The sequence below is a fragment of the Mus caroli genome, unplaced genomic scaffold (assembly GCF_978045245.1).
Source record: "Mus caroli unplaced genomic scaffold, Mus_caroli_1 scaffold_16, whole genome shotgun sequence".
Classification (NCBI taxonomy): domain Eukaryota; kingdom Metazoa; phylum Chordata; class Mammalia; order Rodentia; family Muridae; genus Mus; species Mus caroli.
The window spans coordinates 92,186,792-92,206,417 of record NW_028227271.1 but is presented as its reverse complement, the minus strand read 5'-3'; the positions used below and the strand labels follow the sequence as shown (position 1 = coordinate 92,206,417).

The following is a 19,626-nucleotide window of genomic DNA, read 5'->3' as shown; positions in this document are numbered from 1 at the left end:
CTCAGTTCTTTCCTTCCATCATGTACATTCCAGGAATTGAACTCAGGTTGTCAGCCTTAGCTGCAAGCATCCTGCTGAGCCAGCTTTCTGACCACACCCCTCCAGTTTTTCTTCCTAACGTTACTTGAGCCAAGGTAGATGGTGTGGTCAGCAGAGCAAGGTCTAGACGGTTGGCCACTGCAGCACCTGTAGCAGGACACAGAAGCTGTGCTTGTGTGCCTAGCCAAGGCACCAAGGCTCACTACTTTCCCCGGGGTCATTTCCAAATAACAAAAGCAGTGTCCAGGAAAAACCATGCAGGCACCTCAGCCTGCCTTCAGTCACTCATCCTCCCCTCCCTTTGTTGTTCCTCCATGTCCATTGATCCCAGTGGCCCCTATGCTGGATCTTAGCTGTCAAAGAGCTGAGGTAGAATGGATTTTGGTCATCTTTATGCTGTCTCACAACCTCATCAGTGCCTTCCCCCTGTGAGTTTCATTCAGATTCTCTGTCAAATAGCTCACCTTCTTCCCGAAGCCCTCTCTGCTGGGAAGTGTGCTGCCCATTTGCCATGAGGTAGGGCGCAGCCTGCAGTCAGCCAGGAGCCACTGTTAGGGTAGAGAAAGTCCTTTGGTCTTTCTGAACTTGAGCTCCCAGCTGTGAATGGGGCTAATCTTCCAGCTCACCACCTGATGGGGCTGTAAGACCGTAGAGAGTTAGTTCATGCAGAACGCCTGTCAGGAAAGCTGCGCTGCACTGCCACGGTAGCTACTGTCCGTCCCTCTGGAAGCAGGGTAAACCATTACATCAACAGTGCTAAGGCCAAGCGAAGGTGCATGCTAGATTGTGAGCAAGCGAGTCTCACTGACTAGTCCCGTTTCCTTTCATTTCTAAGAGTAAATGTTTTTCATTGTCTCTAGCCAGTTTGTTTAGTGGTTATAAATGTCCCTGCTTGACCATAAATGCTAAACTCACCTGCCCCCTGTTGGGTTTTGAATAATCCATCCAATAAACATCTTTTCTTTCCTTTCTGTAGATCTGGTGTTGGTCCTGTCACAATGGAAGTGCCCTTTTGAAAATGTCAGCACTGCCCAAAGAGCAGGATGACGGTGCTTTGCAGGTTCAGAAGAGCTTCTTGGACGGGTCAGTATTTATTGTACATGTTGTTCTGCTTCCATTTAGCTCCTGTTCTGTAGGAAGCGTGTGGTGTGGTTTTCACTGGTGTGTCCATTCCGCTCACCTGGTGTCGTGCTCTGTGTTGGAGGAATGGGAGAGTAACACCCACTCTAATTCTCTTGCAGGGAGTGTGAGGAAGTGTGAGGCCGGGGTGGAGGAGTGGCGTGGTCTAGGCCACGGCTCAGGCACCCCATGGCAGTGTTGTATTATACAGAGTATATGTTTCAAAATTGTCTTGGAAGTTTTATTCATTTTTTTTTCTTTAGTATAGAATACAGTTTACTCAGGGCATGTGTATGAGTGTTTGCCTGTGTATGTGTCTGTGCCACTTGTGCCTCTTCCCTGTGATTGTGAGCTGCTGCCACCTCTCTAGCCCCTCCAAAACAAATAGGCTAACGTCACAGCACATAACGTAAAGCCACAACAGGAGCAGCTTCTGTAAGTAGATTGCTTTGACCCAAGCTGACCTCCGTTTCCATGTGTGCTGGCTCATGTGAGTGAGGATGAAATGAGCGGGTGGCTGCAGGGTGCGTCACACAGACTGTGACGCGTGGCCAGCAAGCTCTCAAGTTCACATATGCACTTCTAACCTCACGTTCCTTTTTGACACCCAGAATTTACAAGACTATCCACAGGCCGCCCTACGAGACGGTTAAAACCGAAGACTTATCAAGCAACTTCCTGTCCCTGCAGGAGATCCAGAGTGCATACTGTAAATTTAAGCAACTGTTTCTGATAGGTGAGCGAACACTGAGTGAAATCTCTGTCAAATGGATCTGCTGGTGAGCAGGGGCTCTGACAAGCAGTGTCAGGCTGGAGGTGGAGGTCCGGGGTCCCAGCCACACCCACACCGTGATGCTGCTTCTGTCTTGCTCCCCAGGGTTTCACTGTGGCCATCTTCCTCCCCCTCCTTTCCATATCATGCCAGTTCCCCTGTGGAGCATCCTAGCAGGTTTTGAACCATGGAGTGCCTGGAGCCACTGGCCTTCCTAATTATTTATATTGGGAATGACCAACTTTTTCCCCCACATTAGGAATGCTTTAATTTGTTTTAATCCTCCTTTGGCTTGTACAGTTTCTTAAAGTAGAAAGCAGTGTGGTTAATAAGAAATATAAGCCGGGCATGGCGGCGCATGCCTTTAACCCCAGCACTTGGGAGGCACAGGCAGAGGCAGGCGGATTTCTGAGTTCAAGGCCAGCCTGGTCTACAAAGTGAGTTTCAGGACAGCCAAGGCTACCCAGAGAAACCCTGTCTCTAAAAACAAAAAAAAAAAAAAAAAAAAAGAAAGAAAGAAAAAAGAAAAGAAAAGAAAAGAAAAGAAATGTAAAAACATTCCAGCCACTCCTAGCTATCCTAGAACTGGCTCTGTAGACCAGGCTAGCTTTGAACTCAGAGATTTCCCTGCCTCTTGAGCGCTGGGAGTAAAGGCGTGCACCCCCGCTCTGCTCACCTCTTGTCATTCTTAAACCACACGAGACACCTTTTCCTAACTGACTCCTTGGCACAGTCTTTACTATTTTAGGGCTTTTTCAGCGGATATTAAAGTATCATTGTGTAGACTAACTGCAGGCATCCTGAGAGCGATAACTGACCCAGAAAGCCGTTTTTACTTAAGGGAACTGGCATTCTAGACCTCTAACCAAAGCATGGGTTACACATGGTAGCTGGGTTAATTTTACTATATTACCCAGAACTGGAAGTCTACAGTTGTGTTTTATTTCATTTACCTGAGACCCTGCAGGTGTGGCCATGGGCAGTAACCTAAAGTCTCCTGTTTTGTTTGGTTTTTTTCTTTTTTCCTTTTTCAGATAACAGTTCGGAATTTTGGGACACAGACATAAAATGGTTTTCTCTCTTAGAAAGCAGCAGCTGGCTTGATATAATCAGGTATTTCAACCCATTGCTTTGCACATGAATTGTACAGTTATCTAATTCTGAGTTGTAGATACCTGGTATGTCGTGGTTAGTTATTCTGAGATCAAATGCTATGACAGAAGAGAAACCATTGGACTGAGTACGGGGTCTCCAATAGAGGAATTAGAGAAATGGCTGAAAGAGCTGAAGGGGTTTGCAGCCCCGTAGGAGGAATACCCCCAGAGGTCCCAGGGATTAAACCACCAACCAAAGAATACACATGGTAGGATTCATGGCTCCAGCCACATATGTAGCAGAGGATGTCCTAGTCAGTCATCAATGGGAGAAGAGGCCCTTGGTCCTGTGAAGATTCTATGCCCCAGTGTAGGAGAATGCCAGGACAGGGAAGCAGGAGTGAGTAAGTGGGTGGAGGGGACACCATCATAAAAGCAGGGAGAGGGGGGATAACATAGGGGAGATTTTCAGAGGGGAAACCAGGAAAGGGGATAACATTTGAAATGTAAATAAAGAAAATATCTAATAAAAAATTAATTAGCTGGGAGGTGGGAACATATGTTTTTTATCCCAGTTCTCAAGAGACTGAGTTTGAGGACAGCCCAGTCTACAGATGGAGTCCTAAGATAGCCAGGGCTACACAGAAAAACCTTGTCTCAAACAAACAAAAAGAAACCCAGCAGTTTGAAGTAGTGATGGATAGTAAGAAGATGGCTACATGAGACCTTTTCACACAGATTTTAAGAAAAGAAGAGGAAAAAGGTAGAGGGGAGACCATGAAGGGGAGGGTGTGGCTCTGAAATAACAATAGACAAGAGTTAGGGGAACAAAGTAAGGTACATTTTTCTCAAACTGAATCTAGATATCATTTTTCTTACCCTCTCACTGATCCACTCCCATGAGCATGGAAGAGTGACTGTTTGGGGCATGAAGGAGACCAGGAAAGATGGGAGAGGGTGGGAGGGTAGCGTGGAGGATGAATATGGACAAGAAACATTTCCATTATTTGGTATGCTAACTAAAATTCCAATACAAAAGAAAATGTAACTGGGAGCATCTTTACATTGATTTTATGACTCCCTTATGAAAACTTGCAGCTCTTGGTGGGTTTCATAAATATTTAATTGACAAAGAGTTTATACATTGAAGTTACATGTTTGTTGGTGGTGCTAGAGATAGGACCTAGTTCCACATGTGTGCACTGTGCCTGGACTACACCCCAGTGAGGAGCATGGTGTGGAAATCTGTTCACAAGGCTCTGTGTGATGGCACCACAGCCACAGCTCAGTGCTTCCTTGCATCTGTGCTATACCCTGATCTCCCCATTTCTACCACTGCCTGTCTGTCGGGAACCACCATTCCACTCTGCAGTGCAGCTCGGACTTGGACGTTTGTAGCTCTTGGTGTGCACTTATGCAGCATTTGCCTTTCTGCACCTGTCTTTTGTTCAAGTTCCTCCCATCTTGCTGCAGTGATAGAGCGCCCTTTTCTACTGCGGAATAATATCCCAACACACACATGTACACACAAAGTTGTTCTGTTGTCAGGGAACTCATAGATTGCTTCCATGTTTTGATGACTATGAGAACATTGCAGTGCATGTAAGAGTGTGGATATCTAAGATACTGCTTTTATCCCTTTGAATAAATTTGTGTGTGTGTGTGTGTGTGTACTAGTGTATATCCGTAATTCAAACTGCCTCTAAACGTCCTGCTCATAGCACCAAGCTCAGTAACTAATGCTCCTGTTCCCTTCTCTTCCATGTGTAGACGCTGCCTGAAGAAAGCAATTGAGATCACAGAATGCCTGGAAGCGCAGAACATGAACGTCCTCCTGTTGGGTAATAAGGTTTCCAACCCCATTCACCAGAGTCAGCTTTTGTGTATATAGTTTGCAGAGCGGATTGGTTTCCTTCACCTATAATCCTTTGCTCAGATCTCACTGGCGCAGTTTACATGGAACTCGGCAGACCTGCTCACAGCCCAAGAAGGAATTGTTCAGTGTCTTTACCCAACAGTCTTTGGGACACCCTTTTCCCTGGGGGACCTGTAGCTGTTTAGATGACTGTTCCTGTCTGTGTGCTGGCAGCTTGATGCAGTTGCCATAGAAAGGAAAGCAAATTGGAAGATATTGCTCTGCGTGGTTTCTAGACCACCCGGTACTAATGCCTTAGCCCTGAGTGCCCGTACTAAGCACCGTCCGTGTGCAGCACTCTGTGCTTTACCTTACACACTTGCACACTAATGGGAACATCACCTTAAGCATATTCTTACACAGACACGAGAAGACTACTATTTAAATTTCAAATAGCTAGTAAAAAGGAATGAGAACTCAGAGGCGGGAGAGCCCAGGACCAACTCTAGAGCTGTGCAATGTATGCAGTTTGGTTCTGATGGAAGTGAGATGTCCCCAGAGGTATGCCATTGCCTTCAAGATGGAACTGTCAAAGACTGACAGCGCTAGAGGACAGATAAAAACATCTGTCTCTTGGGCAGAGAAGATGAGTCCGCCAGTAGCTTTGGAAAACAAACAGACAGACAGACAGACAGACAGGCGTGGGAGCATGTGCTTGTAACCTCAGCCCCGGGGAGGAGGAAACAGGAGCCCTGGTGCTCATTAGAAAGGCAGGCCAGCCTAACCCTAAGTTCAAGGCCAGTGAAAGTCCTGTCTTGGAGGTCAAGAAGAAGGTAGACGGTACTCAAGGAACAACACACAGAATTGTCCTTTGGCCTGGCCTCGACGTATACCTGCACACGTGCAGGTTCACACACACACATGCTTATATTTGTGAGACTGTGTCTACTAACCCCAGGTGGTTGCATGGTTGTTAGAGATTTAGGGCATTGTAATTCTAGGGTACGGGAAGGAAGAGTGCTAACAGCATGATTATTATATCTCTAGTTCTAGTTCTCTAGCCCGAATGATACTCTCGCCATCTTCCTTGAGGACATTTTTAAAAAGCAGTATGAGTTGGACCTTTTTGGAAAGGGGGAATAAATAGGAAGACATGGGAAATGTAGACCTGGCTTTAGCATGACTGTGGATGTATTTGTCTTTGCTCTAAGTCAGCAGTGCTAGGCAACTCTGTGAATAGACTTTAGCCTTGTGGATTGTATGAAGTGCATTCCAGGTGGGCATGTGGAGGAATAGCAAGAATTCCTCCTGTAGGCTTGACAAGGAGAAGCAGGCGCCTCTGTGTTCCTCAGACAGAACAGGAAAGAGACTCATGGCTAAAAAGTTCTTTAGTGCAAAGCAATCCAAGAAGGATAGGAAGTGGAAGACAAGGGCCTGCATCTGGAGCAGTGAGAGGTGACTCTCCCCCAGAGGAAGAGAGGTAGGCCCCATCTGCAGTTAGGCAGGCTATTGGTGCACAGCTGTTACTGTTCTCTTTTATGGCATCTACAGGCGCTGTGTGCTAAAAGTTGATTTTTCAGGGCTGCCTTTGTTCAGTAAGCAGATCTATGCTTACCACCCCTGTGTGCTGGGACCTGTCCTGATAAGCCACAAGCAGCCTGTCTCCCCAACTGGCCCTTGTCTATAGGAAGTAATAACAGATCTTGCTCTTAGGAACCCTGTTAGCTGCGTGGGATGAGAACACTGCCTCTTTAACACTCTGCCATCCTACTCCTTGTAGAAGAGAATGCTTCTGATCTCTGCTGCCTCCTCTCCTCTCTGGTACAAGTGATGATGGATGCCCACTGTCGAACCAGGACTGGGTTCCAGAGCCTCATCCAAAAGGAGTGGGTCATGGGTGGCCACTCTTTCTTGGACCGCTGTAACCATCTCCACCAAAGTGACAAAGAGGAGGTGAGTGTCCTCACTACGGACGGTTGCAGTCCTGGGGAGAAACTCCCTCTCACTGGGCCACTGTCCTCAGTCAAATATGCTTGTCAGGTATAAGTGCATACTCCACAGACACCAGGAAGCTGGTCCATCACCTCAGGATGACTTTGAAGGCTTTAAACAACATGAAATCCTTCCGGGACTAAAAGCATATCAATCAATAAGCATGTTCAAAGTTTTCTAACTTGTGTAGAGTAAGGTTATGTATGTTTCATACTAGGAGAAATACTGGTTTTGTAACACTTAGAAAATGACTTCGGAAGAGGGAACCCTTCAAATCCGCTAAATTTAACTTTGCAGTGAGTGGTGTTTTGTATACAAGTTTACCACAGAAGGTACACTTAGCAGAGTCCATGGACCTTATGCTCGTGCCATCCGTCCATTGCTAGAGCCTTTGGAGAGCTGGAGAAGTGGGCCGAGTCCCAGCCTCTCCTCTCTATTGCTCGTCATTGCTCTGTTGTTTGGGGTATGGGCTTTTACCCTTGGCTTTGAACTCAAGAGTCTTCCATCTCCTCATCCCATGTAGCTGGGATTCCGTGAATGCACCACCATCCACCTCAGCTTGCTTCCCTTTACGTGGCTGGCTCAGCCTCTCCGAATTTTTTTATGTTTTTATTTCATTTTATTTTAAACAAGGTATTACATATCCCAGGCTTGTTTCAATCTCATTGTGTAACCAAGGATGACCGTGAAGTTAGAATTCTGTGTTCATCTCCCAAGCACTGGGATTATAGGCATATACCAGCGCCACCAGTTTTACGTCTGCAGAGCCACATCCCAGCCTGAGTTAACATGTAGTTTCCTCTGGATTGTAGTGTACTGTTTCAGGCAACAGCAACACAAAACTCCTTGGTTCTCTTTGCTATCTAATGAAAGGAAAAATGGACTCAACCTTACCTAATTAAGTCATCTTTAGAGTGAACACATGCTAGTAGTGTGAATTGTGGCTTCTCTTACTCTCGATAACTAACCAACATCTTTGTCTGTGATGTAGAACAACTTGGCATAGCACATTGTGTGAATAGAGAACCTTGGCTTCTGCTCTTCAGGGCTTGACAGGTTCCTGGGGATACTCAGGCCTCTGTCACTATGCCAGTTAACTTCTTTCAGGACAGACCTATGCTCTTCTGTATGCTATCAAACTTAAAAAACCCACCATTTCTTAGTCTTGGAAGGGACCTGGAGGAAGTAACTTGAAAGGCTGATGAGCTACACATACTTTGATAGGCAGAGAGGGGTGATGCTGTTTGAAAGGATGTTATTTTGCATGTCTTATGAAAGGGAGACTGAGGGGCTCTGTATCTTAGTTTGGAAGAAGCCAAGAGAAGGCCTGTGCTCAGCCATTTTAGGGTCACTCACACTTAAGAGCCCTGCCCTTACTATACAGTGAGGTTTGTATGTTTGTCGTTCATATATTTAGCACATATAGGTATATGCCTCCAGTCCCAGTGCGTGGGAGATGGACACAGAAGGAATAAATTTCACGTTCATCCTTGGCTACATGATGAGTTTGAGACCAGCCTGAGATTATAGTACCTTAGTGGTATTGTCCATAATAGGTAGCATGAAGCCTCTTGAGACCCAACATGCTGACTTCTAAAGGAGACCGGGCTGGCGTGATTGTGATGTTATTGATGTAGAGCTGGCCTTTATCCAGTAATTCTTAACCTTCCTCTTAGCAGTTGTGTGATAGGCCTGCATCTCTACTCTTGTAGAAGGTGGACACTGTCACGGTCTTGCCTTACCCTGTTGCAGGATCACTGGTGGATCTTAAGTGTAGTTCAACTGAGAAACTGGCTCAAAAGAGGACCCAGTTAACAAAACACATTTGAACGTAGGTAGGATCCCATTATGCAGCTTTTGCCTTTGCCTTCAGGGGCCTCCCTGAAGTGGTAAAGAGGGGAACCTTCACCTGCTGAGTCTCCAGCACTGCCCCCACCCATTATCACAGGGGCAGGCAGGAATGCCCCCATATACTGTTTTTCCTGACAAAGTATAAAATGGCAGTCATTCCGATGTCCTAGTTTTGCAGTTGAATTCTCTGAAGAAGAATAGAATTCAACAGCTGAGCAGTGGTGGCACATGCCTTGAATCCCAGCACTCAGGAGGCAGAGGCAGGTAGATCTCTGAGTTTGAGGCCAGCCTGGTCTACAGAACAAGTTGCAGGACAGCCAGGGCTACACAGAGAAACCCTGTCCTCTTGAAAAAACAAAAACCAAAACAGAACAAAAACCCAACAACAACAAAAAATTCACTTAATTGGAGTTGAGAATTAGTGTTCTCTATCACCGAAGCTGATTGCAAGCTCGTGTGTGTTAGTATATAACCACTGTGCAGTTTTAGGCACTCATCTTGGGCACGGTAGGTACTTGAGATGCTGATGCTAACCCACAGGGTCCTGGTCTCCCTGAGAACGTTCATCACTTGGAGTAGGCTGTCTGTTCGCCAGAAGCAGGGTTCCGAAGCTTCTGGTGGCTGTCCACTGAGCTCGGGACAGGCCCTGCTGGACCTAGGCTTGCTAAGTAATGTGTGTCTTGTTCTCACATAGGTCCCTATCTTCCTGCTTTTCTTGGACTGCGTCTGGCAGCTGGTGCACCAGTATCCCCCAGCATTTGAATTCACAGAGACATACCTGACTGTTCTGTCAGATAGCCTGTATATACCTATTTTTAGCACCTTCTTCTTCAATTCACCTCATCAAAAAGATACTAACATGGTAAGAGTCCCTCTTAAAGACCCATGTGTTCGCCTTTAATCCCAGCACTTGGGAGGCAGAGGCAGGCAGATCTCTGAGTTCAAGGCCAGCCTGGTCTCTGTGTGTCAAAGAAGCTGCATCTCACAGACTCCATGCATAACTGTGACTCTAAAAGTGGCATGTATTCAAGGTATCCCAGCCGTTCCTACCTAGGAAAGTATTTAATCCTTTCAGCACACTCTGGTTATATATTTTCATCCCAGAAAAAGCTTGAAACACAATAAGTATCTAGCCCAAGAATATATATTGCAAGTATTAAGGTGAAAGTCAATTTTGGAGTTTGGGGGTTAAGCCAAATTAAAAGTTAACCTTTTTAAAGGTAGACCAGATGTCCTCTCTTCATTACCTTAATGCTTAGAGTTACTCTGGGACAAGAATGGATTCCCAGGGAACAAGATAGCTGGGCTTTGACTTTGGTCCCTGCTCAGCCTGTGCCGCAGGTGATCTGTTCATGTCTGTGCCTTCATCTAGCCCTCTCCTGCTTTGTGGGTTGACTTTGAGTTGGTAGATTGCAAGGTCCCAGAAGGATGCAGGAACAGGGAAGCTGTATCTTAGACAGCCCTGGGCTCAGTGACAGCCTTGCAGCCTGCCTGCTCCACACCCTCAGGTGGTTCACTTGTGCGTTCTTAGCCTCAGTTTCCTCAGATGGCAAATATGGGAAGGTAGGGGTTAACTCACCAGGTTATTGTGAAAAAACCCAGCCTGGGAGCAGACACAGAGCACTGGAAATAAGGGCCTTCCACCATCTTCCAAGAGCGTCTCCCTTGAGAAACACAGTACCTCCATAGGCACTCATTCTTCCTGAAGCCTGTTTCTGAGAACGTGTGTTTGCTCTCCAGCCGTTCCTGGAAGCTATGCTGACCTATGCTTGTTTTGGCAGGGTAGGGAAAACCTGGATGCACAAAGCAAGCCTTTGACTCTGCTCACCGTGTGGGATTGGTCAGTACAGTTTGAACCCAAAGCACAGACATTACTCAGAAACCCTCTCTATGTGGAAAAGCTGAAACTGGACAGAGGCCAGCAGAAAGGATCACGTTTCAAAGTAAGATGTGCTGTCTTCACCCCACCCCACCCCACCAGCTCCTCCATCCCATGTGTGTGAGGACAAAGGCTACTTTATGGATCTCTCTGTTGCTGTGTTGCCTCTTCCTAGGGCGTGCAGTTGGGATCTGTGGTGGTGCTCAGGTTAGGGTCTCAGGGATGCCCCTTACTTTAGCAAATCCACCTTTGCTTTGATGACTGTCACTGAGACTGCTGTGACTACAGTTGTGCTGCATGGAATTGTACCTCTTACCCTCTTACACTGAGTGTGGCTGGGAGATAAAGGGAGCATTGATTCGGAAAGTTTACCACACATTTGCCAGTTCTTATCGTTCATAGCGAGACTTTTTCTTTGTTTTTAATAAAAACTTTACTATTTTATTTTATATGCATCTGTGTTTTATCTGATGTATGTCTGTGTACCACATGTGTGTCTGGTGCCCACAAAGCCCAGAAAAAAAGGCATCAGACCCCCCTGGAATTGGGCTTATAGTCCCTTGTGAACCTCCATGTGGGTGCTGGGAATCAGTCCTGAATCTTCTGGAAGGGCAGTCAGTGCTCTTACCCACTGAGCCACATCTCTAGCCCCAAGACTTTGCTTTTTTCTTTTTCTTTTTAAAGAATTATTTATTTATTGTGTGTACATGAGTACACTCTAGCTGTCTTCAGGCACACCAGAAGAGAGCATCAGATCCGTTATAGATGGTTGTGAGCCACCATGTGGTTGCTGAGAATTGAACTCAGGACCTCCGGAAGAGCAGTCAGTGCTCTTAACCACTGAGCCATCTCTTCAGCCCCCCAAGACTTTTCTTAATAAACCTATAAACTGAGAGTGAAAAGCATTATGTCTGCACTGTCTGTCCTGTGTCTGTTCTACCTTCCTACTGCAGGGGGATGGCTGTGCCCCAGTGTTTACACAGTTGTCCCCTCCAGCTTCGGCCCATGAACTGGAGTTTGCCTGCCTGTACCCTAAACCACAAAATACAAGTCCTTATTTTCTTTTAGGTAAACTTGTTCCTGATTTTACTTACTATCATGCCCCAGAGCTCTCTAACTGATGCACAGTTTAAACAGCATTCCCTGGTCTGCATTCTGTCACGTGGCCTGGAATCTCTCTCAGATCCCTTAGGCTCTCAGAACCCATAGTGCTGGCAGATCTACACCTGTGCATGTCATTAGCTTTCCCATTGCTGTTCTGCCTGTCTTGCCTGAATCTCAGGGCCTCTGGGAGCCCCACCAGTTCAGGCGTGGAACGAGGTTCTAGTCCAAGAAAGACTGGATGCAGGTGAGCCATGGCCAGCACTTGGAGACAGTGTCAGCTGCTGGGCACTAGACCTGTCATGTCACCTTCTTAGCTGTCCTCAGGCCCAGGATGCTAACCTTTTCTGCTGGTAGAGCAAGATTGCTTGCTGCATCTCATGCAAAGATGTGCTTTTCTGTGGTGTGCTGTGCCCCCTGGTGGCAGCCTGCTTGTCCTCTAGAGAGCTGGGCTAGAGTCACAGAACTGACTGGTACCTGTGGGGCAAGAGCTGCTGGGACAGCTAAGCACCCCTTATCTGATGTCCTCACTGTCTCTTTTTAGAGACAATGGCAGGTAATGTTAGCTCCAGGAGAGGTTGGGAGGGAAGATACAAGCCAGAGGGCAGGATAGCAGGCTGTGTAAATGAGGCAGGGTCGGGGTGAGCAACATTGCAGGGCTCACATGAAAACTCCCTGTGTAATCCAAGCTAGCCCTAAGCTCCTGGCTGTGTCTGGTCTCAGCCTCCCAAGCATGGAGTTATGGGCGTCAGCCACTGCTCTCCTGTAAGCAGTGGATACCTTAAGGACAGAAGAATTGGCAGAAAATTCCTCTTCCTGCATTTGTGCCTTTTCCTTGAACATCGAGGAGTCCCCACAACCTCTGACCTGTCTTCATAACCCTCTCACAGTGTACCCAGAACGTAATACCTAACTTTATTCCAGAGAAAGTTAGCAAGCAGGAACAAAACTTAAATGCTGTTTCCTGCTCTGAACAGCCTGTCAGACAAGAATATCTAGCCAAGTAAGCGCATTTCTCTACTGATTGCCCTTGTTCAAGAGAGACATTATGACTTCAGCTAGAACCACTGAGTGCCTGATAAGCTAAAAGGTTATTTTGTCCCTGGGATGATATCTTCAGGTGGTCAGTGCTGATGCCTTGAAGATGTGCAGAAGAGGCTGTAGAGAAGAGTTCTCAAAAAAAACAAAAAACAAACCAAGCAGTGCCCGGAGTGGTGGCACACACCTGTACCGCCAGTGATTGGAAGGCAGAAGCAGAAGGATTCCAGTGCTGCTGACCAGAGTGCTCTACACAGTAGACCGAGGGTTCCAGGCTGACCAAGGCTACGACATAGCAGAACTATGTCTCAAAAAGTCCCCAAGACTGGCCTAACTAACATGTGTTAAACTGGTGCCTGCAAAGTACTTTGTGTCTATTGGTACCCTTCTCCGAAGGACCAGTCTATCCCAGCATGCCTTGTGTGCAGCCCCACATATGTCAGGTTTCTCTTGTTTGTTGATGGTGTATCACACAGATCACTCACGGCCACCATAAGCAGGCAGTCTCTCCTGTGTACTCCGCATTTGAATAGATACACAGGAGATGGCAGTTCTTATGTCTCTCGACACTGCTCATAGCAGGATGGTGATGCTCATTATATTCATTATTATTATTTTAATGAAAATAACTGTGACTTTGCCTCCTAACCAGATACTTTTTTGTGTTTTCTTTCAAAGCATCAACGACAACTTTCTTTGCCACTTACCCAGTCTAAGTCATCTCCCAAAAGAGGATTTTTCAGGGAAGAAACAGATCATTTAATCAAGAACCTCCTAGGCAAGAGAATCAGTAAACTTATTAACTCTTCCGATGACCTCCAGGACAACTCCAGGGAGTTCTACGACAGCTGGCATAGCAAGCCCACAGACTACCACGGCCTGTTGTTACCTCACATTGAGGGGCCAGAAATCAAGGTGTGGGCTCAGCGCTATTTACGTTGGATTCCAGAAGCCCAAATCCTGGGTGGTGGCAGAGTGGCTACAATGGGCAAACTCTTGGAGATGATGGAGGAGGTGCAGAGCTTGCAGGAGAAGATAGAGGCAAGACACCACAGGCAGGAGGCTGTCCATGCAGAGGCACCCGGCCTGCTCAGGAACTCAGTCCGCCTGTCTTCCTTGTTCCCCTTTGCACTGCTCCAGCGACATTCGGCCAAGCCTGTCTTACCCACCAGTAGCTGGAAAGCTTTAGGAGGTGAAGATGACCTGGCCAAACGAGAAGATGAGTTTGTGGACCTAGGGGACGTGTGACCTGTCTCCTCAGGGACTGTGAAAGAGGCACACTATATGGTGGGACAGTTGTTCCCTGGACTGGTGTCATGGTGTTAGCCCATTGCTGTGAAGGAGAGCAGAGGCTTTCGGGAAGAGAACTGGTTCTCCTTTTCTTCCACAGTTCTGGAAGACATTCAATGAAAGCCGTGCCTCTAGTATGCATAGGAGGGAGTTCCTCCTTGGCCTGTCATAGGATGGAGGTCGTCTCCTGACATCTGTATTATATGTACACAAAATGGCTCACGGCCAGGCTGCTGTGAGAGCTTCCTCCTGTTGTTTCTGTGCCAAGGTAATTATGTAGCCATTCCGAACAAGAGGTATTAAGGGATGTGCTTAATCCATAGCATATCCCTTGACTTAAACCATAGCATATTCCAATGCGTGTGTACACACACGCAGCCCATAGAAAACTTGGACAGTTCTGCTGCTGTCATCCATTCCAATGTTCAGTGCCTCCTTCCTGGACTGTAACAACACAGGATGGGGGCAGCCTCCTTCCCTTTTCCTTTGCTGTCACTCCCACCTTGCCTTTTCCTGCTCTATGGCATCCTAGGAGTCCACCTTGGTGTGCATCGTCCCAGGGTCCTGCTGCTGAGGCTTGTTGATTAAATGGGGGCAGTCCTCTGTCTTCCACGGGGGAACTCATTCCTGGAGCCCTCAGTTTTGGCCACACATTTGGCCCTCTGCTCACCACACCTGGACTGTGCCTCTCTGCAGCCCCTCACCTGGTCCCCTTGCCTTCCCCATTACTCTCACAGATGCTGGGGCAGGCAGGCCAATTTGAATGTGGCTTTCACAGGAAAGCAGTCGTGTCAGAAGCAGGTATGCCTCAGTGATGTAAAAAGCCATAAAAGAAACTCAGCTCTGCCTAGTCACCTTGGATCTGCTGTTTTAAAGATAGATATTTTTTTAATGTTTGAAAGAATCCTTTGTAAGGCTCAGTCCTATCATTCTCAACAGAGCCCTGTTCAGTCCCACAAACGGTGTGAAGAGTGGGAGTGGGCGAGGGACCTCACTGAGTCTGCCTCAAGTGTTTGCCTTTTATCTGTATTTGCTGGTCAGGAGAGGTCCTGTTGAGGGCGTCTCTGTTGCTCACGGGCAATAAGACATTTTGAAACTTCACCAAGAATCCTTTCTGATTGCACTGAATCATCTTTCATACGTAATGATAATTTTTCCTCGTCTCCCTCCATAATAATGCACATCCGGGTTGGTGTGTTGGCCCAGCAAGGGGAGGGGAGGTTAGGATGTTGTTTCGGGGCCAATGCACTCAGTCTCGGTTGCCTTAAGAGTCTTTCAGGCCAGGTCCGTGCTAGGCTTGCGCTAGGAACTTAGAACACACCAGTCCTTAGCTCCCTCTCCCTGGGCTCCTGGGGCTTCTCTAAACTAGCACTAACCGCCACGCCCTGAGCCTCTGCCTCCCAAGTCCTCAACGGAGAGAATTATTTTTGTTACCATATTATAACGTGAATGTTTATATGGTAGACTCTACAGTCTTAGTGATTTTCTTTCCAAAAAATGCCTCTTGTGATGTTTTGTACTTCACAACGTATGGTTTAAAGGCACATGGTCATGACCCTTGTTATAGCAGTTGAATGTGCATTAAAATATTTTTTCTATTTTTTTAAATCACAATAGAAAAAGTAAATAAGCTGTTATGACCTGTGTGGTTATGACTTATGTATTTATATTTGAAGCCAGATTTCTATAACTTGGATTTGTGTATAGAACTTCCCGTGGGTTTATATATTGTGTATTTTTATTCAAGATTGAGATGCGGATTATGCTTAACATTAAAAGATAAAATAAGACCATTTGTTTAAAACACACTGTGCAAGTTTGGAAGTGTCTGTTAATAATTTACTGTGTATAATACTTGCATTTGTTTATACCTCTATGTTTTTACACTGAAGATAAACTAGCTTTAATTAAATTTTTAAAATGTAAGGGCCTAAGCTATTAGACTGAGTCAGCTTCACTGTGCAGTTTATTTTCTGGCTGTTACTGAGAGTCTGTATATGTCTCACTGCACTGGAGCTGGCTGCAGAGATTAAAGAGCAGCCTTGAAACCGCCATGGTTGATGTGCATGGTCTGCGCCTAGTTAGTTTATCCTCCTCATCCATTCAGGACATGATACACGTGTCCTGGCTTCTGGCAGGCCCCACAGCAGACAGAGCCCAGGGAAGCACAAGGCTGTGCTTTCCTGGAACCCCCACACTTCCACCCTTTCCTATCCTCTGCGTATATGCATGTGTATGTACATGTATGAACACTCATGTGGTTGGCTGGTAATAGGCAACCAGCATCCAGACAAATACTCAAAATTCCAAATGATAATAAGATGCTCAGAAGAGGGTTGATGAGATGGCTCAGCAGGTACAGGAGCTTGCCACCAAGCCTTAGGACCCTAGTTCAATCCCCAGGATCCAACAGAAAGAACTGACCCCTTTAAATTGTCTTGTGACCTCCACACATACCCTCTTGTCTGTGGTCCCCACACAAAATAAGTAAATGTGGTTTCTAGCTATCTGAAGAGAAGGTAATTGGGTGAGTGAAAGAAAGGGCTTTTGTGTCCTTGAAATGAGCTAGTGCAGCATCTTTGCCCTGAGGGGGTCTATGATGTCTCAATTTTATTTCTTGCTGAAAGGGACCTGAGTTCATAAAGCTGGGAAACAGGCTTTGTTTTTCTTTCCCGATGTGAAAGATGAGCTTGTCCTGAGCAAATGACCTAGGAGAATAGAGGGTTACGTAGTTTGTTTAACACTGAGTTGGAACATGTTGCTCGTTTTGTTCTGGATTCTGTTTCTTTGACCTATTCCACCTGCAGATCCGGCTTCCCGTGCCTTTGCTGGTCCACACCTAGAACACCCTTCCCAGTCTGGCTAACCTCTCCTGTGTCCAGAAAGCCAGCTTTGCCTGAGACTCTCCTGGAATCTTAAATAGGCTCTTGTTGCCACTCAGACTTATTTTGTAAAGACTGACTGACTTTTATATTATATGCATGCGTGTTTGCCTGCATGTGTGTTATATATGTACCACATGTGTGCCTGTTACCTGCAGACAAAAAGAGGCCGTCAGATCCTATGAAACAAGTCACAGGTTGTTGTGAAACCACCATGTGGGTGCTAGGAACTAAACCCAGATCCTCTTTGAGAGCAGCAAGACCACTGAGCCATCTCTCCAGCATCTCTCCCTCAGCCCCCTTCCCAGACTTCTTTCTTAGATATTTGTGTTATATTCTTGAAAGACACGGCTTTCTTATTCCTCCATCTCTCCGTCTTGTCCAGAAAGGACAATAGGAGACAGTTCCTGTTGAGAGCTAGCCCCGTGCTTCATGCTTCCTCCCAACCTTCCGGAGGGACAGACTATAACCTGACTAAAGCCCATTTTCTGAGCTCCTCTGATCGGTAGTCTAAGAGGGGCTGTTCAGGGCTATGGTTACACCGTTACTATGATCCATATTTACAGCGCCATCCTTGGGGCAGGGCAGATTGGAGCCAAGCATCTGGAATGGCGTGCACATGCACACATAGGCAACACTTGAGGGCTTGTGTGTGCCGCCATTTCCAGAGAGGTTTAACTGAAATGGGAGGGCCCACTCTGAGCCTGGGCAGTAGTAGTCCCTGAGCTGGTGGAGCCTAGGCCAAACAAAATGAGAAAGCCAGCTAAGCACCAGCCATCCCTGCTGTCCGACTGCTCACACGTGTCCAGCCACCTGATGGGCTTGCTGCCATGGAGCACTGTACCTTCAAATTGTGAGCCAAGATAAACCACCCCTCCCCCCCTTTTGGGGGGAGGAGGAGGGGAGGTATTTTGTAATAAATAGCATTGAAGACACTAATTAATAGGTCTATCGGGAATCTCCCAACACCCCTTGCAAAAGGCCATACACCACCCTGAAAAATACTAGGATAGGGAAAGAAGGGACCTGTTTGGCTGGATTCCCATTTGCCAGAGAAGTATACTAGTGTTTGGTCCGGTGAGATTGAAAGCCTGACTGGCCTGAGTAATGCAGTCAGTGTTTTGCATACTATTTACATGTCATTTAAATATTCAAGAGGAAAATATCTTGTTCAATTGGTGGTTTAATGATTTAACAACAGGCATTGGTAGCCTACTTTGTGGTTTAGATTATAATCTTGTCTTCAGTAATTAAAGAGTATGAAGTGTATAGTTGTGGAAATTATGAGCCTTTTGGCCACTTATAAAAATAAACTTTATAGTCTTACAAAACAAAAAGCTGTTGCCTTTGAGTCGTAAGTGAAGGTATATTCAAAAACCCCTCTTCACAGCCGGGAGATGGCAGCACACAGCTTTGATCCTACCATTTAGGAGGCAGATCTCTTTAAGAGTTTGAGGCCAGCCTGGTCTATAGAGTTACAGGATAGCCAAGGCTACACAGAAAAACCCTATTTTGAAAAACCACCACCAACACCAAAAACCAACCCCCCCACAAAAAAACCCTCCCCTTCACAGCAGTTTGGGCATGGTGAGTGCAGTGCTTGCAAAACAGGCAGAGTGCATGCCTTTCCTGGGTAGGGAAAGAATGCAGGCATGCCACAGCTTACTCCTCAGTAGCCTAATAGGTTCTACAATTGTTTGACCAAGAGGGATGAAAGAGCCTGTGCCCAAACTGATCCAGTTTGTAGGTGAATCTGCTGAGGCTTCTAAGAATTCAGGTGGAGACAGGGCTGGATAAGAAAGGACTCAGTAGGGCTGGAGAGATGGCTCAGCCGTTAAGAGCACTGACTGCTCTTCTGAAGGTCCTGAGTTCAAATCCCAGGAACAATATGGTGGCTCACAACCATCCGTAATGACAACTGATGTCCTCTTCTGAAGACAGACAGCTACAGTGTACTTACATATAATAAATAAATAGGCCGGGCATGGTTGCGCATGCCTTTAATCCCAGCACTTGGGAGGCAGAGGCAGGCAAATTTCTGAGCTCTAAACCAGCCTGGTTACACAGAGAGTTCCAGGGCAGCCTTGGAAAACCTTGACTGGGGTTGGGGGGAGTGGGCAGGTGTTTCATTGTACTTAAATGTACATCAAAACAACAAAACAAAGAGGCTTGTGATGTAACTCAGTGGTAGAATACCCCAGCTAGCACTGCAAGGCTCTGGATTCGATCTCTGGCAAGTGAAAAGAAAGAGAAAAAGGCAAGTGGGAAAAAGTAACCAAGTGGCCATGGCCATCTGATGGTCCGTGGTTACTTTGTGACAGTTGGAAAACTAAGCCGGGTTAAAGCTTGATAAAACAAGTGATCTAGCAGTAGCAATAGGCAGTGTATGTGTGTGCAGGACTTTCTTTATATTTCTGTGTTATTTGATAGGCATTTCCTTTGTTTCTTTCTTTTGAGACAGGGTATCACTATGAAGCCCTCCCCGACCTGGAACTCACTATGTAGACCAGGCTGGCCTCAAACTCACAGAGATCTCCCTACCTCTGCCTCCAGAGTTCTGGGATTAAAGGCATGTACCACCATGCCTGGCTATAGGTTTTGTATTTGGGAAGTTTCTAATTTAGGAAGAAGTTTAAATCCTGGAAATAATTGGAGACAAAGGAGGGGAAATACGGTAGTATATTGGTCATTTAAGGAAGAAGAGATGCCCCAGC

General features: G+C 46.4%; 1 protein-coding gene across 4 annotated transcripts in view; it reads left to right on the top strand.

Moving 5' to 3' along the window:
• The window catches only part of Mtmr12 (myotubularin related protein 12), a 67,612-nt gene extending 51,530 nt beyond the window's left edge, over window positions 1-16,082 (top strand). For all 4 annotated transcript variants that reach the window (XM_021184161.3, XM_029469717.2, XM_085831399.1 and 1 more), the window contains 8 exons: window positions 1,016-1,122; window positions 1,770-1,894; window positions 2,965-3,043; window positions 4,795-4,865; window positions 6,660-6,832; window positions 9,417-9,584; window positions 10,504-10,665; window positions 13,419-16,082. In XM_021184161.3, coding sequence (XP_021039820.1) covers window positions 1,016-1,122; window positions 1,770-1,894; window positions 2,965-3,043; window positions 4,795-4,865; window positions 6,660-6,832; window positions 9,417-9,584; window positions 10,504-10,665; window positions 13,419-13,988 — 1,455 coding nt within the window. In that variant the 3' untranslated portion in view covers window positions 13,989-16,082. The remainder of the gene's footprint in view (window positions 1-1,015; window positions 1,123-1,769; window positions 1,895-2,964; window positions 3,044-4,794; window positions 4,866-6,659; window positions 6,833-9,416; window positions 9,585-10,503; window positions 10,666-13,418) is intronic.
• Window positions 16,083-19,626: the final 3,544 nt, after the last annotated feature.